The 25,110-nt window shown below is 53.4% G+C and overlaps 6 protein-coding genes across 6 annotated transcripts; 4 read left to right on the forward strand and 2 right to left on the reverse strand.

Moving 5' to 3' along the window:
- Nucleotides 1-1,395: 1,395 nt before the first annotated feature.
- Nucleotides 1,396-2,845, forward strand: N0V96_008351 (uncharacterized protein; the record flags this gene model as incomplete). The annotated part of the gene is given in 4 exon segments (XM_053189969.1): nt 1,396-1,637; nt 1,653-1,834; nt 1,896-2,608; nt 2,693-2,845. The coding sequence occupies 4 exon segments, from the start codon at nt 1,396-1,398 to the stop codon at nt 2,843-2,845; spliced, it is 1,290 nt and encodes a 429-aa protein (XP_053052391.1).
- Nucleotides 2,846-4,301: 1,456 nt separating this feature from the next.
- On the forward strand, nt 4,302-5,140 carry N0V96_008352 (uncharacterized protein; the record flags this gene model as incomplete). The annotated part of the gene is made up of 2 exons (XM_065758300.1): nt 4,302-4,351; nt 4,453-5,140. 2 exons carry the CDS (start codon nt 4,302-4,304, stop codon nt 5,138-5,140), a joined length of 738 nt encoding a protein of 245 aa, XP_065613055.1.
- Nucleotides 5,141-6,001: 861 nt separating this feature from the next.
- N0V96_008353 (uncharacterized protein) lies at nt 6,002-6,975 on the forward strand (the record flags this gene model as incomplete). The annotated part of the gene is made up of 2 exons (XM_065758301.1): nt 6,002-6,233; nt 6,800-6,975. 2 exons carry the CDS (start codon nt 6,002-6,004, stop codon nt 6,973-6,975), a joined length of 408 nt encoding a protein of 135 aa, XP_065613056.1.
- Nucleotides 6,976-7,410: 435 nt separating this feature from the next.
- On the reverse strand, nt 7,411-8,633 carry N0V96_008354 (uncharacterized protein; the record flags this gene model as incomplete). Its single annotated transcript, XM_053189971.1, has 3 exons — nt 7,411-8,157; nt 8,235-8,387; nt 8,460-8,633. 3 exons carry the CDS (start codon nt 8,631-8,633, stop codon nt 7,411-7,413), a joined length of 1,074 nt encoding a protein of 357 aa, XP_053052393.1.
- Nucleotides 8,634-18,500: 9,867 nt separating this feature from the next.
- SAC7 (GTPase activating protein (GAP) for Rho1p) lies at nt 18,501-21,424 on the forward strand (the record flags this gene model as incomplete). Its single annotated transcript, XM_053189972.2, has 2 exons — nt 18,501-19,137; nt 19,194-21,424. The coding sequence occupies 2 exons, from the start codon at nt 18,501-18,503 to the stop codon at nt 21,422-21,424; spliced, it is 2,868 nt and encodes a 955-aa protein (XP_053052394.2).
- Nucleotides 21,425-22,002: 578 nt separating this feature from the next.
- GPI10 (glycosylphosphatidylinositol anchor biosynthesis) lies at nt 22,003-24,447 on the reverse strand (the record flags this gene model as incomplete). The annotated part of the gene is made up of 4 exons (XM_065758302.1): nt 22,003-23,555; nt 23,703-23,820; nt 23,935-24,156; nt 24,274-24,447. 4 exons carry the CDS (start codon nt 24,445-24,447, stop codon nt 22,003-22,005), a joined length of 2,067 nt encoding a protein of 688 aa, XP_065613057.1.
- Nucleotides 24,448-25,110: the final 663 nt, after the last annotated feature.

A 25,110-nucleotide genomic window follows, 5' to 3' on the forward strand; every position in this document is an offset into this window, starting at 1 on the left:
TTCAGGATATCAAATGAAGCTATTCCCAACTCCTCATAAGCGATTTTCAAAATGGCCCCTTTGTACTTTTTGGAGCTACCTAGATAGCCCCCAAAGTTGGGGTAAGCTCCCTTGCAATGTCCGTGCTCCCCCCTCTGTCGGCTCCCCGCATGCGGTTGCATCTCCACACCATCTTTAATCCTTCAACATCCATCCAACTTCCGCCCGAAACGTTCTTCCTCAACCAGAGTGTGCTTGGAGAGCCGATCAAAGCAAACTTTTCTGTGGAAGATAGGATCAGTTGATTCATAGTTGTTTTCACAGTATATGGAGAGACATACCTTGTACGACTATGCTGCTGCTGGCCCTCTTGAAAGCTACCTCGCTTAGTTCTGGGAAGACTGCATTGTGAAGTGAGAGAGAGAGTCAGAGAAAGGAAGCAGCTCAGGGTCTTTTCTCGCATATACAAACTACACGTAGCCAATGAATCTTGTAGGTCAAGCCGTACCTTTCCACGTCACTCCGTTGATCAAGTCGGCTGGCTATTCTTTCTTCTTGCTTACACAGTCTGGCAAACCAATGCCCTTCATCCTGACACAGAGTAGCTTTGCATGGCAGGCTTGAAAGCCCGCAGAGGACTTTTATCGTTCTGATCAAACGACCATCCAAAGACAGTTTTCGACCATGTTTGAAGATCTAAGAGGTGCTCTGTAAGTCGAAATCGAGATGAGGGGTCATAACCCCTTGGAGTTAGGTCTCTTAGGCGAGATCACTTGGAGGCTGAAGAATTACTAGATTTCTCCTCTCTAGTAATTTTTCTTCTCGATTATAGAGAATTATGTTCCATCTCAGGTCCCTCTTTGGTGATAGTCGCGCATCGTATAGAAAACACGTGCCACATTGGGTAACAGTAACCGTTGCCGGCATATTTAAAAACGCAAGTGGATCGTTTGATTTCACTTGAAAGCCGGGTATCGTCGATGTCGAGTAGATCTTTGTGACAGGAAAGCCCGAAAATCCTCCCTTGTCAAGGTTGAGGACTGGACAAGGGCTGGCTTATAGCTCTACCGTATTTGATTGAAAACCTTAGGTGCTTACTTCGAGTTCCTTTCTAATACCAGTGACGATCCGGCGACAGTCCCGTATCGTGACGTGAATATGCGTGAGCAACTAAGCAGTGTCGGGGCGCTTGATGGACCGCTCCAAGATCAGTTACGCTCCAGTAACAGTCACATATCGCCCAATGAATATATACAAGAGACTAAGGATTATTAAAATACTCCAAGTCCCGCTCCGGTGCCAGTCACGATCTGGTGATAGCCCCGTATCATGCTAAAGAAACCTCTATTATAAATAGCTTCCTATCTCTCCGATCTCTCGACCTTTCTAAAATGCCATATAATATACCCAGCCATGATGCCTTCCCTCAGTCGAAGCTTGGCCCTGGGGTACGTCATCATACTCCAGGTGCTTTACCTCTCCTTCGGCACTGGAGGAGGAATCATCATCGACCTCGTTCTGGCCGCTTTTATAGCAGTCTCCAGCATCGCCGGCATCTGGCTCATCGCTTCAGCCATCATCCCTCGCATCAGTGAGACCGTCCTCTCCAGTCGTCCTATCGAATACTACATGACCTTCAAGCATCCGGCAAATGTCACGTAACGCGGCAAGAGAAAGATCCCTATGGCCACCTTCTGCCAGATGTACCTCGACGGAGACGTCAAGATGAACGGAGACACCCTGGCTATGCTCGAGAAGAGATACGACTGGGCTTCTTTCCGTCTGACCTTCGGTCTCATCTACCACATTCTCTTCAAGCTCATCCCAAAAATTGTTGAGGATCTCTGCTTTCATGGTGAGTTTGTCTCTCATCCTACCAAGGTCTCATCTTCAAGGTCTAATCCTTATGTACCCAGATGACGGATATGTCCACCCAGCCCACGGGAGACTCGATCTTGGCGTACTCCGCGGCTTCCTGGGACCCCGGATGATGCACACTTCCGGTGTTGTCCGCGATACCAATAAGCAAGAATCTCTCGAGGAACTCGAGAACAACAAGCTCGGCGTCATCTGCGAGAAGATCCACCTCAACTCGTATCACAGAGTCCTCAGCATCGGCTACGGCTGTGAAGCGCTAGCCAACTATGCTCGTCGCATCTTCCCGCACGTTCCGTTCACTGGTCTCAACCATACCGGCCATTATACCAATATTCCTCCCATCAGAGGCGGCTACAAGGAAATCGTCTGCACGCATCTCGCCGAGCACAAGGGCCCCGGCAACTCCATGGCTCTGCACATGGGTCCTGACGAGTATGCAGACTTCTTCAAACACATTCACAGCCTACTCGCCGACGACGGCATCTTCTTCCTCGAGGGCGCGGGCGCGAATGAGTTCTGGCAGTACGAGGATATCGTATGGAGACTCCTGATGGCCAGATACGTCTGCCCCGACGCCGTTCCTTATGCCTCGCTCGCATCCTTGACCAACCAGCTCGAGACCGCCGGATTTAGAGTCAATAGTGTAGAGAACTTTGATCGCCACTACTCTGAGACGGTTCGGAAGTGGTACGGCAACTTTGTCCGGAATCGAGAGGCTTTGGTGGCCATGTACGGCCCCCAGATCTACCGGGTCAGTTTCCTCGCACAGCTTTTCTCTCCACCCCCTTTTTGTATCAAAGTGAATGAGATGCTGAGATTAATTTTACCCTGTTAGACGTTCGAGTTCTTCCTAGCTTATATGGTCATAATCTTCGGCCAAGGCAGCGCCAACTCTCACCAGATCGTCGTAACCAAGAACCCCAGTTCTGTCGACCGAACCGAGTCTGAGCCTGAAGTTGAGGAGTCTTTTTGGGATCTCTGCGAGTAGCTCCTTGGAAATCTCTTTCTTCGATTCAGATTCAATGGATCTATTTATTTCTCGGGTTTATGGGCTTTATATGAGAAAGTGGTCTTCAGGGATAAGTTGTGGCTGAAATTGGGTCAAAGAGTGAGGACACAGGATGAGACTGGAGACCTAGAATCACCATGGTCATTATTACGGAAGCAGCAAGAATTAGTGCCCTGACATACTCTCATGAGGGTTGCGAAAAAATCGGTTCATGATTGGTGACAAAATGGATGGCTATCTGTGAGGAACAACAATGATGTGGAGCGGGATGTGATGCAGCGTTGGACTTATTTCATCGCTTCGCCAATAAACGCAAGATACGATCGTCTTCACGTATCAATACTGCCCTACTTAAAGACTCGGCGACTTGCAATACCTCCAAAGTTCAAGTAAGTGGGAGTGCTCGACCAAATCTCCTAACAGCAAGGGGGGAAGGGAGAGGCGATTTAGGATCCGGTACCACAAACTTTTCAACAAGCATAGTACCAAACGGACCTTGTAGTGTCAAAATCAAGTGAGGGCCGAGTGACTGGTCGAGAGATTGTTTGCCCTCCAGCAGATGAGAAGAAACATAGAGGCAAACACCACGAGGGCGTGTTTGTACTACCCTCCCTCTTAAAGAAGGGAAATGAGCACAGCTCGGATCAAGCTCGCGATCGAACATACCACAAACAGCCCTTCCATCAAATTTTCCGCCTTAAATGATTACTGTTCTCATGGGAGAGGAACAAAGACGCATGGCCAAAGCTGTGTATAAAACCAAGAGCAACCCCTTTTTGCCAGCCTCCGCGTCGATTTGCCATCTGTTTCGTCACATCTTCGATTTTCTTTTTCCTTGCCTCGTCATTGAATCCGCCCCAACAAATTCATATTCTCTCATATTCATTGAGTACTTTTTCTGGTCGAACTTTCAAAGATGCAGACCCTCTCGGTTCTGCTCCTCATCGTTGCGGCCAGTATACCGACGGCGGAAAGCTTTGGATTCTGGCGTCCTAACCTGTCAGAGCCATCGACTGAGCTCGGAGTCGACGACAGCATTCTCGCATTACTGAGGGCAAAACCATGGCCACGACCGCAACTCACGCCGGTGTTCATGAATTCAGATGCCGTCGCAAAGAGACTGGAGCAGAGACCCCTCACCACGGCCGTGACCATAGGCCCAAACACCTGCGGCTTATTCACACTCTCTAAAGAAACTGGTCTGGGTTAGTATTCTCTCTTTGATTTCCACATAAAAACGTCAATCCCGCCCCTTGGTATACAGAACCACCATCCGAGAATCCTGGTCTGAACGGTATGCTGATGAATATCTCTTTCGGTTGCCTCAGTGATACGATCGCGCACTTGCGATGAAGACACCCGCTGCACTATCCAAAACGACTATCTAGCCTGTGGAGCGGCCCTAGCAACCGCTTGTTTGCCTCACGGTCACTCCATGTGCAGTCCGTTTCCATCTCAGACTCGCGGAAGGGATACATTGTGCTGGTACGTCCCCCCGTCCCTCAAGGCAACTTCGTATATCACCTCCCCCATCATATTCTTGGATGGATGAAAGATGACACTAACAGTGTCCGGAAATCTTATAGCACGTCGACAAACAGCTTTAACGGGGAGTGTCAGGAGTTCCGCCGGAAAGAGGGTGCCCAAGACAAGACACTCTGGGGATGTCGCGAGAAGGGCTTGCCGTGGGATTCCCTCGTCTACCTGTATACCGCGTCAAGCAATTTGCTTCCTCCAGTTCCCGCTACCACCACATCTTCTTCTTCTTCGGCAGATACGCGAACCACATCCGTGCCAGGCTCCTCCTCCACAGTCTCAGACGACACGCCAAACCCCTCCGTCCCATCAGGCCCGACACTTTCGACAGCCTCTTCGACAAGCGCACCGACGCCAGAACCTTCCAACGGCGGTGGTGGCGGCGCTGCTCCATCTAGCGGTAATCAGACGGGTGCCATTGTCGGCGGTGTCCTCGGTAGCGTGACCATCCTCGCCATCGCCGGCTGCGTAGCCACATGGCTCGTTGTGAGACGGAGACGGGCGTCGTCGGTCGGTGGAGAATCGAGGGGCGGCGGTCACGTCTCGCCGTCCCCTAGCCATGAGCTCGCCGGCGACCAGCCGTGTGTGTCTCCGACGAGTCCGAAAGAGGGAGAGCAGTGGAACTATCAGCCCTTGTCGCCCACGTCACCCGCGTCCTCGTCTGCGCATCGGGATGTGTTTCAGGCGCCGGCGAACGATTCTATAGGAAGCGCGATGAAACCGGCTGAGTTGGGCTGAGTTGAACTGCTCGACGATGTGGCGATCTTGAATGTTTCTCCAGCATCTGGTTCTATGCGAAAGGCCCTGGCGGGTCAAGCGGTCTGACGGAAATGAATTATCATGCTTTTCTTCTCTAGTATAAGTGTTAATCCTGCAAGCAGAGATACCGCTGATTAGAAATTAATAACGGTTGTCTATCTATATGTTACCTCGCATCTTACCGGTATTGATACTGGATTCAAATACGCATGTAATACCATGAACATCCCATGGAGAAACTTCTAATACATATCTCCCAGATGGACGAAGTCTAGCCATGTTGAGTAAGTTAAGACCTGTTTGCACGCTCTTTGAGCTCGGTAACATGATGATTTCGTCTTCGACGGCTAGGCACATCTCGTGTATTCGCCTGGTCCTAATCGTTGCTATTTCAAGAGCGCGTGGCCATAGACAAGGCCTCGACAGCCATTCATGAGGTTCGGTACCAAGCAACATAACAGAGAATTAGTCCGCCCTTGAAAACCCTAGCCGAATGTTTGCGTGAAATAAGGGCAGAGGAAGCGATAAGATGAACAAAGAGACGTAGTTCCCGTTCATTTTCGGTCTCGATTCGAACATACGCAAGGGCAACTCACTTCGCTTGTGTCTTTCACTGTACATGTTTGCTTCTACTTTAATCATTTCTATTCCAGTTTAAGCCACCTTTGAACCTCAAAAACGCCCAAGTCGGTCCTTAAAAAAAAGATGCCAAGGGCCTCCTGACTTATATGTACCAAGTCAGGATGGCCTTCTGTGCGTCTCCTACTTCAGAATGGCCCGTCCATCTTTCAGGGCATGTCTCTCAGCCTCTCCATTGCTTGCTTTTCTTCGTTCTTCGACATGAGGGGCCGCTCTATCCTACTCGCTTTCGCCGGCACCCTCCCGTCTCCAACCACAGCGGACCCCATCGCCCTCGCCATCGTCGTGCCGACAGAGAGCGCAAGTCTCCCGCTCGACGGGTCGAAGAACAGCGGCCTGCTAGACCAACAGCGACCCGGAGTCCCGACACCGAGACAGGTCGTCTCAGAAGGCACTGGAAAGGAGACGTGCGGGTTCTTCAGAGCGGGGAGAGGTTAGTTGTGCTTTCATCATGATCTTTACATTATGCCTGCCCGGATATTTCTCCCCCGAGTATTGCCGTCTCCGGGAAGAGGGAGAAGAGGAGGTGTGGAATGGCTCGGGCCAGGAGAGTAAAACAAGGACCTAGGACTAACGTAAAGTTTCATCAACCTCTTTTCAGAACTCGCCTTAGTCACCTGCACAGCCGGCGCCGGAACCTCCAGTATCGCATGCCACAACACGGGCAGATGGCTTTGCGGGAGCCTCTACTCGACCTGTCCAGGCCCCGCCGACCCAATCTGCAGCGGCAAGACGCAGAACGGGGAGAGGACGCTCTGCTGGTACGTCGAACTAACCCTTTTTCACCATTACAACCTTTCTCCTTCTCCATCTTCGTTCTACCATTTGCCCCCCTTTTCCGATTTCAATCCCATCTCAGACACACTAAAACAACCTCCCCCCCCTCGCAAAAGCAACACAGAAAGCCCCGTCTGCGGCACCCTCCTCCGCGGCTCAGGCGAAAGCCAGAGAACGGGCCTGGCCTGCTTCGGCGCCGACTTTAAGACCAAATTTATCCAGACCCTCGCGGCGAATACGTGGCCCACGTTCGTCACGGACCCGCTACCACCACCTTCATCATCAGCATTATCGTCGTCGTCTTTGGCTTCGGCTACTTCCTCCAGGCCCCAGATCGCGTCTGCGAAACCCTGCGCTACCCCGACGGCCACGACACCCCCGGTATCTTCGACGAGTAGACCAATAAAGACGTCAACGTTCGGGGTCCCGAAGCCCTCGCCTTCGACTGCGATGGCACTGGAACACTCGGCGTCGGTGGGGAATGGACAGAGCGGCTCCGTTCGGGGGTTCAGTGTGCTAGCTTTTGCGTTGTGTGCGGCTTGGATTGGGCTGTGAAGGAGTCCCTGGGCAGGAGGGAGCAGTTTGGTACACCAGCAGACTTGGCGAGATAGGTAGAATGAGGACAACCGGTTTGATCAAAAGAAGATGGAAAAATAAAGACGAATCATCTTTGCATTTGGTAGTGCCGCTTGTGCCATGCCCCCCTCGTAACTGACTCAGAGATGGAGCCCCATTTGTTATCCCAACGCCCCTGTAGACAGCTTGCCAAAAACATTCTGAATCTTCGCAAAACAGGTGCTAGGCCTTTTCATACCTACTACACCATAAGCGTCTCAAAACCGCAGCTTCGGCATCACAAACACCAAGAGGATCAAGGCGACCATGAGCCCATACACCCAAGCATACAAAATCATCCTCCCCCACCACCCTTTTCCCTCCGTCATCTTCCGCAGCGTGCCCATCCGCCGGCTCGCAGCGTCCATCGACCTCTCCGTCTTATCCATCCCGTCCGCCGCCCGCGACACCACGCCCTTGTCCTGCTCGAGGGTGCTCGAAAACTTCTGCGAGCTGGCCTTGAGCGCGCTGGCCATCTTGAGGATCGACTCGGAGAGCGCGTCCTGCTCCGCGCGCTGGTGGTCCAGGATCGCCTCGGCCGTCGCCGTCGACGACGCGGGTCCGGAGGCCGAGGATTTCATGGTGTTGGAGCGGCGGGAGGCGAAGAGGGCTGCGCGGGCTGTGGCTGTCGTTGTTGCGGAGGGCGAGTCTGGGCGTGCCGGGCCGCGGGAGCGGAGGGTCTGCGTTGTCGTTGTGCCCGCGTCAGGGGGAGAGTGTGTTTGTGGTGCTGGTGATGGTTCTGTTGCTGATCGTGCTGGTGCCGTTGGCGCCTCTGACGGTTCTCTTGGGACAGCCGATACTGGCGGAGGCAGGTCCGGTATTTCTGGTTCATCGTCGTCGTCTTCGGGGGTGTTGTCTGTGGGTATATCTGTTGATCGCGAGTCCATGCTCTCGCTCGGTGTCGGAATGATATCGGCCAGGACGTCCTCTCCATCTGAACTGTTCTCATCCTCATCCTCGTGTAACTGTTGCGCAGGTGTCAGCAACGACCCATGGAAATTCGCCGTACCCCTCCGCCTGGAGGGGGTCAAAGAGAGCGCACCTGTTCGAGATCATGCATCCTGTCCACCAGCCTTTCGAGAAGTTCGCGTTTACGGTTCAGGTCTACCTGCATATCTTGCCTCCGAGAGAGCAGCTTGACGTGCAGCGCCTCCTGCTCTACTCTAGTAAGAAGACTCCGGGCATATTCGAGGTTCTGCATAAAGATAATTCCTGTGTGAGCACAAAAGCACGGCGCTGTATTGGCCTTCCATCAAAAATCCCATACCGAGTTCAGTCTTGCTCGCTCAAATTCGCTAGCCCGTAACCTGCGCTCGCGGCTCTGATCGGCATGGAGGATCGAGTGGTCGAGTCGTCGCAGGAGTTGGTTAAGCTCGGCTGCGCCCTTCTCAGGGGTTGCGCCGCCGGCGGTGAATGGTGACGCCGATGATAGTCGAGCCATTATGTCTTTCTCCGGGGTCTTTCGCGTAGGCTCACGGCGCTTTCGGGTGGAATCGATTTTGGTCGGGTTTTGTAGAATCGGGGATTGCTGGACATGTGTCTGGAAAGCTGATGATGTCGTCGCGAAGTCAAGCCACCGTGGCTGAAGCTCACCCCTCCAAGTGCCGGGCGCACAGGCCACACTCAAAGACGCCGATCCCAAAAAGTGGGCCTCCTCTGCCCTTCCGTGTAAGTGAAGCGACATCTGACGAGAACAGCTCATCTCTATGTTAGCTCTGTTAATCGCACGAGTTTCTTCTAAACTGTATTTGAGATGTTGTCTTCTGATAAAGAGCTTTAAGCAAAAGATGTTTCTCAATGGCCAATCCCTAGAGGACCAGGTGATCGCCACGAGACACGCAGGCCCCTCGTCCCTTACTGTCGTGAGCAATTCGTCACTGAATACCTGACTCAGCAGTCCAGTCTATACAGTTTTCCCACTCGTCTAAAGTCAATAAATGGGCGCTTGTGACAGTAGAGTTGCAAATTTACTTTGTCATCAAAGTTGGAATAGTTTTTTAAAGTGGTCTCGGGCGCCTGAAGAAGTGGCGTCCCCGGCTGATGATGAGTAACGAGATTCGAGATGTCGTTCTTATGGATGTCCCTGGGGTGGGGGATTCATCTTCTTGTCTGTAATATATTGGAATAGGTCTGAAATATGAACTGTATAAAGCTATGCAAGCGTGCTTAGAGTGCTTAGAAGTCTGGCTCTAGATTTACAAATAATACTCAAGGATATATTTGTTCTATGGGCGTTTGATGTTACTGGGTCACACATGGCCGTCTTCACCTCAGTAAGATTCTGAGCTAAAGCCCTTGAGCAAAAGCCAGGTCTTGAGATACTAGTTGGGCTTTCGTTAACGAACGGCATTGTCTAGCATTGTCTGGCTGGGCGCTAGGTGAGGCAGCGAGAGCTGCATCTGGATAGACACATCTGCCGCTCCCTAGTGGATTCTCAATATGGAGAAGGATGCGAACTTGATTTGAGAATGTGTGAAAGAGTATCATCCCCCTTTTTCGTGTGTATCTTTTTCTCTTTTTATTTTATTTTATATATATGTATATATATTACGTCTGATTGTGATGAGTTGGCTAGCCGCATTATCATTCGGTGTAGTCTGCCATGATGGTTAGAAGTTTGGGGACATCTTGCTGTTTCGAAATCGATTCCGGCCACGAAGTCTTCTGTGTCCGCGTTGAAACAATATATTGGGGATATTGTGGATTTGCTATTATCCCTTTCACTTATTCCGGGCTCGCTTAGCTTCTACCTCTCAAGTTGCTTGTACGATGGAGGATGAGTTCAAGCAGACTAGTTCCTACCACGAAAATTTCCATTTTGTCGAATGAATCTTCATGTGTAAGGATTAGCAAGTTAAGGGTAAGATGGAGAACAAGACTTCAGACCCTTCAGAATATTACACATCATGGGCCTTGCCTCTCTTGGGATTTCCACAATATCATGACGATAGATGTCCGCCCCCTGACGAGAATTGACCTTAGTAGATTCTGTATCAGATGACTTACCGCAAAGGAATGCAAGGCAAGCTCTACGATACGCTTCTTGCGCGTAGCCCAGTTCAAAGCTCTTTTCTTGGAATACGCATTGATAGGCATGATCGATCAATGTCAATGGTAGTGCCTCTGGAACGACCCCCACCCCCTCACTATCACGTGCATTGCAGTCAAAAAGTTGAGCTCGCCTCCAAAAATCAAGCGAGACAACTTCTCCCGTCATCGTCGTCGATCACTCGCACGTGTCTCGTGAAAATCAACCCAAAATCATTTCCAAAATCAGCTCCGAGCTGTCAATCGAACCAAGAACCAAGAACCAAGGAAGCCATGTAGTCAAGTCCTGATGAAGAACTTGGAATCACGAATGCCGCGTATCCACAAATAGGTACCCTAGTCTTCCAACTGCCAAGTTGAGAGAGAGAGAGAGAGAGAGAGAGAGCATCCTCCCGACAGCTCCGAACCTCCACACTTGCGCTGCCACGGACAAGCTACGAAGCGCACAAAGTCAGCACGCTATTGTATTAGAAGTACAGTCATGTGAGCGCATGATGGATGAACAAGAGTGTGGCTATGCCCCTCCTTCCATCGCCTTCTACCCCGCGTTCCTCGGAACCTGAACAACAGGTTTAAAGTGTGGATTCGACCGTTGCCTATCAAGGAGGTGAAGTTGTCATGGTGCATGGGATTTGGGGCTCGTATGGACGGGCAAGGGTTCGCCATAGGCATTCAGCCCTGCAGACCACCAGCTTTGCAAAGACAAGAATCCTCCGTTTCAACAATTAGCCTGTTTCATTTCCTGCAGTTGTGTTGTAGATAGGCGTAGATCAGGGATCTCTCCGGCCAAGAGCCAGTTGTGAGTTGCCCCGAAAAATGCGACGGTAAACAGGGCAAGCCGGAAGTCAGTTGTTATTGGGCGAGCTGAGGCAAATGGGCTGGTTTTGATGACGAAGTCGTGTGGTTCTGCGCCACCCCCAAAGGTCGACTAGGTATTGCGTACAGAGTGCGTTGAGGTAGGAAGAAATGCGATGCAGCCAGTAGAGATGATGCCAAAGCCGTGTCCGAGGCAGGTCTTCTCCGCAAATCCCACTCGGTTGTCGTTGGACAACAGGTCCGGGTGAGGAGACACGACATTTCTGACTTGGGGAACGGGCGCTGTGTGTCCCTGCATGACGAGAGAGGATTTGGTGCTAATTATGGAAACGGGATGAACCCGGCATTGGTTGGAGCAGCTCATTGACGGCATTTTGAAGGGTCCTCACGATGGTACGTAGTCTTAGAGGGTGGGAAGGCGTGGCGTGGTGCTGTGCGGTGGCAGTGGGCGGCAGACGCCGACATTGGGCGGCACGGCGGGAGGCAACACTGTCGAAGCCGGGAAGGGCGTCGGGGCAACAAGCTCTTTCAAGCACTGAAGGCCGTTGGCATAAACCTGGCGGGGGATGCGGGCATCGTCGTCGAAGTCGGAGGTACTCGACGTCATCGGGTAGCTATGGGGGTGGGAGCAATTGCCAATGAGACGGAAGAGTACATGCGGATTACCACCTGGTCTCCGGTGAGGGCCTCCAGAGCGTAAGTAGCGATAGGGTATTCGCTGCTATTGGTAGCCACTGTGACCCGCCAGTCCCTGAAGATGGAATAGACATGGGCTTGGAAATGCAGATGAATGGTTGGAACGATGGATGTTCGGCAAGATCCAGCATCTGGGCTCTGCTCTGCAGACAGTGCAGAGGCTGCCACCTCGGGTCGGATGGGTTAAATTGGGGGTGCTATGGGGTGGGTTGCGTTGGGTGGCTTGTGTTGCTTTTCTGCAGAAGGTATGTGAACCGTGAACCAGTCGCCCATGACTCCATGTTGCTGAGCTGATGAGAAAACACGAGGAGTCTTAGGCTTTGTTCTCCTGGACTTGAGGTATGTCGGGAAAAATGCGAGACATTGGTGTCAAAGCTGTCAGACATTACCTGGAACGTCGGCCGATGTGTTGGTGTCAGTAAAAGAGCGCAGGATTCGCTAGGAGCAGCATGTCCTGGGGCCCATTGGCTAGACTCTGTCGGTTGCAGGTGAGGGCTGCGAACCGAAGCTTGGAAGTGGCATGGTATCTGGCCACGGGTGACGAATTGACTGCCTGGACGAGTTGAATCTCGGCGCCGACGTTACGAGATGAGGTTCTTCTTTTTCTGAGCGGCGGTATCACTCCGGAGAAGAGGGCCGCGAGGGAGCACAAGCAACGAATAAGGTACTCTGTGGTGTTGTGTGTCTCAGCTCCACCGCGATGGATCGCATCTATACTATGATGAAGCTGAAGAGAAAGTCCAAAGCGGAAGACAGCACTCTCTCTACTCTTGCAATCATTAGAATGGATACGCGATAGTTGATACCTTGCAGGGTTTGGCCACCCCAAAGAGCAGACTCGCACACTGGGCATGGACAGACGTTGTCGGTTGAGTCCATGGTTGCAAGGCCTGACCGTACCGGCACAGTTCCATCCGCCAGGAGGCTTAGTTCGGTGCTGGCAAGGTGATCGACAGCGGCCTTTGCCTCTTCGGAGACGGAGGTTCGGGCTGGACCAGCAAATGGACCGCGCCCTGAGGTCAAGACGTGACGAGGTCCTGTTCTGGTTCAGGAGAAGCTCAAAACGGACGGGTGAGAGCAAAATGATGTCGTCGTGGTAGCATTTGATGACTCGACCAAGGCAGGGGAAACAAAACGCTACTTTGCCGGATTCTTCTTCCCAGACTGATAACAACAGATCCACCGGCCGAAAGCAGGTTGCGGGACGGAAATTGCAACGAAAGACAAGTTTTCGAGTCCGAGATAAGTAGTTCATACGGTGAAACGGAATAAATGGCCATGGTTGGAATTTGCGAAATAGCTTGACAGACAGGGACAAGTAAGAGGGTACGGTAAGAATAAGACAGTGAGTCTCAAAAAAGCGAAAGCCGGACGGATAATTGAGCACGCCGCACAGTGGGTTTCGCGTGTCGATGTGACGATGTACAGCCCCCCCGGCTGATGTGGGAAAAGAATTGCGGTATGCGGCTTGCGGTTGGCAATGTGTCAATATTTTCAGTCCAAAAAGTCAACTGATTGCAAAACGAATTCACGGCTGGCCTGATGTTGCGGCAGTCGCGTGTCACAGATGCACTTTCTTCTTTCCATCTAAAGGTACCTTACTTTGAGGTACTTTTAAGATGGAAGATGGGAAAGAGGAAAGAAGTGCCTGCCAGCTTGGGGGGCCGGGGTGGAAGGTGCATCTGTCAATTGGTGCCCGGCCCGGATTGGACGATACGAGCAGGTGTCAATTCATGCAGGTACCTCCGGCGGCGCGTTCCCGTCAGGTCGTTTCTTACCTTAGACTACCAGGCTGCGCAGCCTTTATGCCTACCTTTTCAGAGGTTGCCTGGTGCTTGTTGGAGGCCACGGGGGACTTTAGGTCATGAATGGGCCCCCCAAAGAGAATGACATGGCGGCTGAAGGCTTGAGATGGAACGTAAATAGGATTTTGGCGGGTAATTGAATATCCTGTTTGTAAATACCTAAGGATCACGACTTTGAGGAAGGTAGTGTAAACGGTGTTAGTCATGATGGGCGAAAGCAACCTAAGCTGGTCTCTCGTGAATCGAATCTTGTCTTGCGCCGACCTCTAGAGTAGATGACAACGACAGGATGCAGATAGCTTCCTGTTCCCGGGTTTGTTCTTTCTTCTTTCCTGGCGATTTCTTTCCGAAATTTAATTTATTTTCTTTTCGTTTTGTTTATTGTTTCCTGTTCATGTTTTGTTTCTTCTCCTTTGAACCAATTTCCAAAACTGGTATTTTCCCGGCTCCGTAGTAGGGCGCCCAAGCTCCGGTGAGCTCCCGCCAGGGCCGCTAGGAGCATAAGAGGGAACTTGTCTCCACGTCTAAGCAGACGACATCCATGGATGAACCATCCAGACCATCAATAAGACCAAGCAGATCCCCTTGAGAGGCTGGAGACTCGGGAGTAGAGAGACGCCTCGGACAACGTGACTGCCACCGCGCAATTACCACTGCCCGCATGGAAGCTCTCTGGAGGAGTACGGAGCATGGTGGTAGGGCACTGCGTATCTAAGTTTTCGTGGAGGGATTAGTGACTCTCATCACTGACCAGCGCTGGCAGCAAGCCGCAGTGCCGCACGAGTACCCTCCTAAGCTTGACTCGCGAGGCTTTTCGCGAACGGCCGAAAAGACTCAAGAGGGGAAGAGGGGCCTTTGCAGCATGCGGCAAATCCGCCAGGTACCTTGACACAGGCATGAGGCATCTTTGTACAATGTACCATTGTACTCTATGCATCCGTAGCGAAGGCGCTGTAAGTTGTAAGTCATGTAGGGAAAAGGGGTTGACGCATGTCGGTAGTTTACGTCGTATGAAGTGATGAAGTGCGCAAGCGATGGAACTCAGATCTTTGGATCCCAAGGACCAAGGGATTATGGGAGTCGAATCATAAATGTCAGGATGCTGAGGTAATGTCGCTCATTGATGGGTGACGCATCTTTTCGAGATGGGAACCTAAGATCTTGACAAGTGAGAGCGTGGCGTGGCGTGGCTGGTAGTATCTGCACGCTTCCCTTGCCGTACCTTAACTTAAAGCTCCTCGCCGGACTGTGGACGCCGTATGAAATCTCTGCCTTCACTCCACTGCAGGACCTAAGGTACCTAGGTACCTTACTACCTGGTAGGTATCCGTATGCACGTCTCGTCTGGATGCTCAGAGTATATCTGGGTAGGTATCTTAAGGTACTTCGGCGGTACGTAAGGATGTCTGTCAATGTTGTGTGTGATGATTGATGTGGACTGAGATTTGAAAAGTGTGGACTGGAATCACTAGACTGATGCAGAGTACGTATGTAAGTGCGTGGTAGTGAAATGAGAGATTGATTGAATGTGATTGCTTTATTGATCTGGTGTTGAAAAAAAACAACAAAAAAACAAAATTTTAGACAAATCCGCCAGGCGGGGAGGACTCGGAGAAAGGGCCGCCCATCAGTGGTCACTGGGACTCGGGAGTCTGGGACCCACCACCATCTCGTCAGTCTCATTTCACGCGAGAGCTCCCGTCGGCAGGGTCACCCCCTCCTTCCTGCCCTCTCCCATTGTTCTCCTTGAGTTCTTCCCTCTCGCGCTGCCGTGGCTGCTTCCAGAGTCGAAGTTCTGCCACCCCCCGAGGTAAGAACCCAGGTGGCAGGCACCTAGGTTGGCCCAGGCCTCCCGTCGTCCCATTTGATCCTTCTTGACGACGCCCCACAGAGTCAAAAAAAAAAAAAAAAAAGCGGCGACGTACTATCTTGCCATGTTGGTCATATGAATGGTACTTGGCCGTGTTTGGAGCTGGGTGCATGGCAACATGGAAATTACGGCACTCACTTTTGGACCTGCCAGCTGGAGATGGACAAAAACGTTTATTGTCACTTGTATCCGTATGCGTAGTACGTACCTTTGATATGGAGACCTGGACGTGGACGGTGGACAATGGAACACTGTGAATTTTGCAGATTCATCCTCTCTCCTTCAGTCTCCTCTCATATGCCACCATGCCTTTGCATCCATCTACCAGGAAGTGCCGCTTCGTCGTCCCCTTGCATGCTGTCAGCCTTTCTCCAGCAAGTAACAAGCAACCACAGGGTAGTCTCTCATTTCCATTGCCGCCCATACCTACGGTAAAGCACTACCCACTGAATACCTAAGGTATCTCGAGGTGAGTTATCAACATCGCCATCGCCAGCCCACCTGCTCTTCGATCGTCATTGACAGTACCCTACCGGCAACTACCTGCCATGGGCCCTGACGTCTGGGTACTTTAGGTTAATAGCTAAGGTAACGTGCTAACATACCAGGCCAGGAACCCCAGTGGTCTGGGAGACGCCGTGAATCCGCGACAGTCGGGAACGACCAGTGACAGACAGCTAATGAACGGCCTCCGACCAGCAGCCTCCGCCCAGCAGCATTCAACGTCCCACGTCGCACGTAACTGCGCATCAGTAGCACACATTGGCCGCTGCAGCATTCGGGCCTCGACGAGTCTTTCTCTCCACCGTACGATGGGCCTGGAGTGCCTGGCCTGTCTTGGCCCCTGGGCCTTCTGGAGCTGTTGCAAGGTCCCGGGCTAGTTCTCTTCCACTCGTGAGCACCTCAGCGTGCCCTGCTCCGGGCCATTTAGACACACCTCACCTAAGGGTACTTCCATTCCCCCATGAAAGTAGCGGGGCAGGCAAGTATCTGATGTTTCCACTCCCGCTCCCACACTCCCGTTTCCTCCCACCCGGCCTCTCCAGCCAAGGCCCAGCGCCAGTCCCTGCGCCAGTCCCTATGCCCACTACTTACCTTACTTTAGTACTAGGTACGGAGCACCGCGTAGATATTGACATTGAATTCACATTGGAGCCTCTGCCCTCTGGCCCCGTCAAATGGGCATGACATCGGTATCGCAGCCGTCCAACCCCTCACAACCCTCATCCATCCTCGTCCTCGCTGGCCCTACCAGACCACCTGACCGGCGTCAACCCTGCTCACTGCTGCTACCGTGGTCCGGGTTATCCATCCCGTCCCGTATTGTCAGCGCCTGGTTGCCGCCGCCGCGCTGACGAGTTGTACATACTGCTCGGTATGCTCATGCTGCTCCTGCTCCTGCTCCTGATGTGTATATGTGTGTGTTATTGATGCTTGCTTGACGCTCCCTGTCGTGTCTATTGCACTTCTCTGTCCGCGGACCGCTGGGCACTGTAACCATTATTCGCTCAGCTCTGGGTACTTTGCGTTTCCCCGACTCCGTGCTTGTTTCTTGGTGTCTATTGTTCCCGCATCCTCGATGTCCAACATCGTACTCAGAGCACCACACTTTATTGTCCACAGCTGGGTACCTCAGTACTACTCGCTGCTGCAACGCAAAACCTCACTCTCACTTTCAGTCCCGCTCTCACTACTCACTCAACTACACTACTCAGTCCACTCACTCACTGTGCATTATCAACTTGATCGGCTTCGACAATCCAGCCTGGCCAGGAGTTGCTGCCTGTGAGCTTGAATCAAATCAGACAAAATAGGAAAAAAGTACAGGTCTCATCACCCACTGACGACAACGCGTCTAGCGCACACCCATATCCTTCCTTCCACACCTCTTTTCCTACCTTATGTGTCTGCCTTACCTCACACCTCACCTCAACTACGGTGCTCTCTTCCTCTTCCTCTCTCCCTCTCTCACCTTAGCCTTGCCTTACATTACCTACCTACATTTCCTGACCTCGCCCGATTTACGCACACACGTACACGCACATTACACCTACGCCCGGCCTGGACCACTTGGACCTAGACCCCAACCTGGACCTGGACCTTTGACTTGCACCGGCACCTGCAACCTCTCCTGCGTCCCTCCGCCTTCGTCTATTCGTACCTACCCCGTACCGACTCCGTACTTGCTTCGCCCTGTCTCTCTCTGGGCTCTGCCTTTGCCTCACCTCACCTTACTCACCTTCCTATTGCTTACCTGGTACCGGTGCACATACCTCGCATTTTCCCCCTTCTACCTTACTCGACCCCCAGACTCTCTTCTCCAGACCAAACTCCTTCTCTCCTCGCCTTCTCTTGCCCGACCGACAATTATCGACAACGAGGTTTCAACGTGTCGTTGTCGCGCCTACGGTTCTGGTCGGAAACGTCGCTCGCTTTCATTCGTTTTCTGTCTTCGAAAAAATCCCACCAACGCACAGCTCGCTCGTGTCTTACCGACTCCCGCCATCCCCTCTCTAGCTCCACATCGTCGTTGCCCGCCGCCCTCTGTCCCCGGTCAACGCTGCCCGAATACACCTGGGTCATTTCACCTACACGGACGCTCTTCGTCACCTCACTCGCTCGCCCCTGTTCTCGTTCCTGCTCACACCTGAGCCGGAACTTCTTCATGACATCAACAGCAGGGCTTTTGCAATACAAGACAAGGAGGACTTCCAGAGACGGTCTCTAGGAGCGCTTCACTCGACAAAGGAATATTTGCGCGCCAAAAGTAGCCCACGGCCAATCACCGCCTGCGCGTCGCATCTCATCCTAGCGCATGCTCACACCCAATACCTTTCAAGCGACTCGATCCTGTGCCAAAACACCGCCAGGCGACCAAGAGACCAACCGATTGACCTACAGATCGAGGACCGACTGCACCGAATCTGTCTCCAACATCCAATTTTCTTTGACAGTCGCTCGTCAAATCCCGGTCGCTTGACACACTTTGTTCATTCTCGATTCCCACGACAACCAAAGGACGCTGGCTGCGATAAAGTAATCGAGCTCCGACCACCTGCGCTCCGTCATTGCGATGACGTCCGCCGCTCCTCCCCCCAACCAGGCTTTTCAGCCCACGAGCAACTCGACCGCGCCCGCTGCGCCCTCGACTCCGAACAAGAGAGACTTGAAATCGTGGTGGAAAGGATTCAAGCTTCCCTCGAAGCATCAGGAACATCACGGTAGAGCCCCTTCTACTTTCGCATCGCAACAACAGCCCTCAACTCCTACCCAACCCCTCTTCAGTGAAGATGTCGACGAGGCAATCGATACCTCAGCTGCACCTCTCAGTCTTGTCTTGCTGTTGCAGGATGCCCATCCTGTTGGGTCCTGCGATCCCCTTTTGCCTCAAGTCTGCGCTTCGAGTGATGCGACAGCCTCCAATACCTTGAACCTGACTGGCCGGCTCAACAGGCTGTCCCTGTCCATCATCGTGCCTGTGCGCCAGTGTGCCAAGCACATCCGCGCGGCTGTGAAAACGTCCTCTACTTCATGTGCTAAAGGTTCTACAGCAGACAACCGACCTCACGGGATTTTCGGCGTTCCTCTCCGTCAGAGCATCACCTATGCCAATGTCGCGATATCTCTCGTCGACGAAAACGGAAAGAGCTATATTTATGGCTACGTACCGATTGTTGTCGCGAAGTGCGGCGTCTTCTTGAAGGAAAAGGGTAAGTGTACGCGAACCACGGTCCGTCTCCAACGTGCTCACATACCGTCTTCTTAGCAACAACGGTGGAGGGTATTTTCCGTCTGAGTGGCTCCGAGAAACGAATCAAGGAGCTGAAGCAGATTTTCGACTCCCCCGATCGCTACGGAAAGGGCCTGGTTTGGGACAATTACACGGTTCACGATGCTGCCAACGTGCTCCGGCGATACCTCAACGACCTTCCTGAACCTGTTGTGCCGCTAGATCTATACGAGAAGTTCAGGGAACCGCTGCGAGGCGCTACGAGGCAAGCCGTAGGCGATGCCGAAGGCCCGCAGTTTGTCGAAAACTTTGATGATCAAGCGGCTATCGTCAAGTACCAGAAGCTCATCACGGAACTTCCACCGCTGAATCGCCAGCTTCTGCTATACATCCTGGATTTGCTCGCTGTCTTCGCCGCCAAGTCGGAAGAGAACAGGATGAATTCACAGAATCTAGCAGCCATTTTCCAACCTGGTATGCTGTCGCACCCGCAGCACGCCATGGCGCCTGAAGAGTATCGCTTGAACCAATGCGTGCTCATTTTCCTCATCGAAAACCAGGATCACTTCTTGATTGGCATGCAGGGCACGGCCACTGACGAGAAGACAAAGCAGCTGATCGAAAAAGGCACGCCCCCTGCAGCGGGTGGGCCAGTGACTCCTAACCCTAACAGGAAGTCGGGTCTGGGCCGATCTGCGTCCAATGCGAGTGCCGGCGCCGACAGTGTAAGAAGAGACGGAATGCTCAGAAGAAACCGATCGACATCTTCAAGGCACTCGCACCATGAAGGTTCTACGACTCCGAACAGCCCGGCACTCGCCCCGACCCCGAACAGCGGCCTTGGCAGAAGCAACACAGTCCCGTCCAAGAAGTCCCCTGCTCTTCAGACAGGAAGGTTCAGACGTGATGCTTCACCCATTCCAGGCTCGTCACCCCGCGAGCCTATGATCCCGACGACGACGGAAGAGCTTGTCGAAGCACCTGATCAGTCCCCTGCTGCGTCGAGCATTTCGCCCGCGCCTGCTGCGATAGGCACATCTAGCCTGGCACCCACCGCTGCTGGTAACGCAGGCAGAAGCCAGGAGAGGCTGCTTGACCCGAACGAGGCTACGACACCCATCAAGGAAAGAGTCCTTCCCAGCATATTCCAAAGATCCCCCACGGGAGAGGGCGAGAAACGACAACCGAACAAACTGAAGAAGAAGCGAATTCCTGGGAGCTTGAACCCGAGCGCGCAAAGCTCGGCCGCATCCTTGTCCGGTACGCACTCAGCCGCTGTGTCCCCTAGTTTTGAGGCCCCCAACCCCATGGATCTGGTGGCCGATACAATCCCAGAGCACGATTCCCTCGCGATTGGCCAGCAGCCTGGTGCAGTTGATACACCCTCGGAACCCACCCCGCGCGCATCACAGGTCCCCTCTAGCAACACCTTACATCCCGAGCAGACGCTCAAGGCCAAGAAGTCGCCGCCAACATCACTTCACTCATCATTTAACGAAGGTTCTGACGTTGATCAGACTGAAGAGTCCATTGTGACGACTTCGGCAGACGCCAGCGAGCCGGATAAGGAAAAAAAGAGAAGATGGCGACTTTCGCGACAGAGGGGCCACGAACACCACCCTTCAATCACCTCTCCGCGTCTGGCTTTCGGATCCAACGATAATGCCGACGTTAGCGTGACCTCGATTGGCAGTGGCGGATATAGGCCCCGGAAGAGCTTTACCGGCGAAAGTTCAGAAACTGGCATGTACACTGCCGAGGCACAAACCAGTCATGAATCGCGGGACAAGGACGGCAAGGACGAATCCAAGGGGCCCATCGGTTGGATTAGGAATAAATACCGTGAAGCCAAGGAGAGCGCCGAGCGACGGAATAAATCCCCCCCAGCAGACCGACAATCTTCTTTGGGAGGCTCCAGCATCATGTCAGGAAGGGGAAAGAGTCTGGATATTCGCAGGGAACCCGAGGAAAGGGCACAGAACCCACCTGTACCACCGTTGCCGCAGCAAGCAGCCCCGACTCAGACCGCGGCGCCTCAGCCGGCAGCGACGCAAACCGCAACGTCTCCATCTTCGCCGCCCCAGCCGACACCAGCACCAACGCAGCAGACATCATCTTCAACGGTTACGAGTCCAGCATCGGCGCCTCCCGCATCTACCGTAGCAAACCCACCAGCACCGGCTCAACCGGCAAAGTCTCAGTTGGCAGCAGCCTCTCAGCCGGAGATCGCACCGCCAACGCAGCCAGCACCTGAAGTAGCGCGGTAACACCAACAATGATTCGAGCTCGAAGTATACCCATTTGAGGTGTTTTGTTTATCAAGAGCACGTCGTTTTGTGGAATACACCATACTCATGGTTGGACATGATGCATCAAGGGTTTTCGAGGGGGAAAAGGGGGCCAGCCTAGACGAGGCCAACCCCAAAGTTCCAAGAATCCACGTTTGAACGTTTGAAAAGAAAAGGAGGCATGTGCATGCTTGTTGGTGAATCATCATAAATGTATGGAGTTGTTCGATTCTCTGGCTTGGTGTACAGCGACGCATTGCCTACGGGCTCGCTCGCTATGAAGGGTATCCTGTCAAGTTGGCGTTTTTTTTTTTTTTTGTTATGAGTGTAGTAGCCCCGGCCACTCCTGTCCCTCTAACGTTTCCTGGGATTTGGTTATATGTGTTCACGGGCCCAGGATAGGGTAGGAAAAGAAAGATTTTTTTCTTCATATTTTGCGACGATGCTCTTGGTTTTGTGATGTCTTGGGGAAAAGGGTAATGTGAGAATGGAACTTGTTGACGTTTTTTTACTTTTTACCTTTTGACTCTTTACTCTTATTCTTACACTAACTATTACTAATGTTGTTTGACTTTTTCTTTATATTTTAGGATACAGTAGTATACAGCCCCGTATCCCAAACGACGAGCTTCCCGCGCCGACGGGCGTCCTCGTTGAAGAAGCCATTCCAACCTGACCAGACGCGTTTCGGGCTCACGCCGAGGTGGCGGCCTGCGCCGTGGGGGGAGGTGAAGAAGTCGTGGAGCCAGGGTTCGATGCCTTCGAAGCCGATGATGTAGCGGGGGGATTTCTTCTGCTTCTGCTTCTGCTTCTGCTTCTTCTGGTGGTGGTGGTGGTGGTGGTGGTGGTACTGATGCAGTTGGTGCTGCGGACTCGGAGTCGGAATCGGAAGAATCCGAGTCGGAGCTGGACCTGGACCTGGACCTGGACCTGGACGCGGCTGCCGGCCACAGCTCCGTCGCCATGAAGCGCTGGGGATCGTCGTAGAAGCGGTCCGCCTCGTCGCGGTAGGCTTCGCGTTCGGGGGTGTCTGGTTGGGTGTGGAGGGGCGGTTCGCAGGTGAGGGCGCGGGCGCGGAGGGACGGGTGGAGGAGGTGGGAGCGCCAGGGGTGGAGTGGCATGGTGTTAGGAAGAGGGCGAAGAGTTCTTTGCCTCTGTCTTCCTCTGCTGTCGATGTTGATGATGTTGTTGCTAATGATGACGACGAGGAGGAAGCAGAAGAGGAGGAGGAGGATGAAGAAGAGAAAGAGGAGGACATCGACGCCAAAGCCAGGGACGCGATCGGGGCCGCTGTAGCCGCCTGCTCCGGGTGTATGCGGGCGTACGAGGTCCGGAGGAAGGTCAGGACCGTCAGGGGGCGCGGGCTGGTGGAGGAGGGTGAGGAAGAAGGCGATTGCGGCGTGGAGGCCCAGGGCGGAGGCGAGGAGGCGCTTGCGGCGGAGGCGGGGCTTCGGGAGCGGAGAGCGGGGGAGGGTGGCGGGGCCGGGATGGTGAAGAAGGATGCTAGGGGTGCGGCGGCGAGGATGTGGAGGGTTGGGAGGAGGGGTAGATGAAGCGGACTTCTTTGTGGGAGACGGTGGAGAGGGCGGCGAGTGTGATGTAGACTGTCCAGGTGAGGGTTTTGAGGGTCGCTTTGCTGGGAATTTTCGAGCGTGGTCCAACTGTCGGTTGCGGGGGGTTGTAGAGGGATACGAGGACGAAGGGAGATAGGTCATTGAGAGGAGGGGGAGGCCCTGGGAGAGGTAGTAGTGCCAGTCGTTGCGGCCGTAGAGGACGGCGAGGGATTGGGAGAGGTTGAAGTAGAGGAATTTGTAGGGGGGGAAGGCCCATTCGCCAAAGTAGAGGCGGTCTGAGGTTAGGGAGAGGGAGAGGACGAGGGTGCCGCAGAGGAGGGCTTCGCGGAGGAGGAGGAGGATGGTTTGCGGGGGTGAGGACGGAGGAGGGGCCGGGGCCGGAACCGGAGCCGGAACCAGAGGTGGAGGTGGAGATTGAGTTGGAGCGGGAGAGGAAGGGCCGGAGGAGGGTTGCGAGGGCGACTGGTATCCAAATGAGGACGTTTGTTGGGCGGAGGAGGACTGCTGTTGCGGCGAGGATGAGGGATAGGCGGAGACTGTTGGCGTGTAAGTCAGTGCGTTTCTCTGGTCCCGGGTCGGCTGGTGTCAAATGCGAGAGACGGAAACATACCTAGTGAGAGTCCCGGGCGTGTGTAGGATGGAATTTGCGGGCTTGGGGTTCTCTTTTTCTATCTTTGCATCACCGAGGAGCTCCCAGGGCCAGTAGTTGAGGGCCATGATGGTGAGCGTGGTCTCGAGCGAGTTAGAAAAGGTCCTGGTGGAGCAGTACCATTGGAAAGGACTGAACATGCTCATGAATAGCTATAATGACATTGCGTCAGCCATCATTTTACTTAAATACGTCAAGAAGGTATAGCAAGTTATGGTAGCTACTGATGCTGATTGGTAGTGGTGGTGATGGTGACAGTGACTTACAGCGAACCATGAGACGGAGCTATCGGCGCCGTAAATCTTGACGGCCAGCTGCCAGGTGTACCAGTCGCCGGCCGCGGCAAAGACGGCCTGTGCGGCTTTTGGAGCGGCGAGTAGGAGCCATGGCCTGATGATGGGGAGTGGGCGGGCGACGAGGTCTGCGAGGGTGTAGACGCCGGCGAAGAGGGCGGGATGCAGCGAGGAGCGGAGCTGGTTTCTCCATTCCTGGGGTTTATGTTAGTTGCACGTGGGAATTCAATGAAGCTTGTGAATAGTCATCATCAAAATGAGATAATCTAAAAAGGTATGAAAAATTTATCAACAGAGACTGAATAAACTCACCCAGGTGATCCAGGCGCCGCTCCCTTCGCCAAAGGCCATGCGCCAGGCGGGTTCGAGGGCCTGAAAGTACTCGTCAGGCTGGAAAAAGGTGAGGACCCACCAGGCGTTGAGGAGACGGATGATGAGGAGGGACCGGAAGACGGAGGGCTTGTTGTGCTCGTTACGAACTGCCATTAGGAGTTCGGGGGCGGGCGAGGGAGCCGACGGAAGCCATTGTGGATACGGGTGGAGTGAGAAATTTGTGGCCGGCGGCGGCGGCGGCAGTCAGAGCGGGGTGGGGGGGACGGAAGGGACTTATTGCGTAATCATCGGTCGGACGGACGGTTGGGTGGTTGCGGTGAGCAGTTTGTGGGAGGGGGCAATGACCCTTTTTGCAGGAGCGGCCGCGGCGGCGTGGGAAACGAACCGGTTCGGTCAATCAACGGGGAGCCCGATGGATTTGAAGCGATGAAAGCGAGTCAGGATGCGTTGATGGTGGTGCCGCGTGTGTGTGCCGGTTGTTCGAGTGTATGTGTGTCAATTTCAATAGCCTTTTTTTTCTTTTTCCTTTTCCGTCGTTCTTCGCTCTTCTCCTTTTTCTCGCGCTTTGCCGTGTGGCCGTCAGCTGGTAGGGGGGAAAGAAAGGAGTGTGTGGGCTTTGATGGGAAAAGTTGATGCCGAAAAGCGGTCTTCTCGATCGCTAATGGAATGTCGAGACGGGAGGACCAGGGATGTTGCGGGCTTACGGCAGGGCCGTGGACGGACGCAGAGGCGCTAAGTTTCATTGACAGGCCACCGTGCTCAGGCAATTGGTCACTAAAGAAGCAGTCGCCGAAAAGCCTGAGGAACCTACCTGAG

The sequence above is a fragment of the Colletotrichum fioriniae genome, assembly GCF_027942845.1.
Source record: "Colletotrichum fioriniae strain IMI 355084 chromosome Unknown scaffold_10, whole genome shotgun sequence".
NCBI classification, from domain to species: Eukaryota; Fungi; Ascomycota; class Sordariomycetes; order Glomerellales; family Glomerellaceae; genus Colletotrichum; species Colletotrichum fioriniae.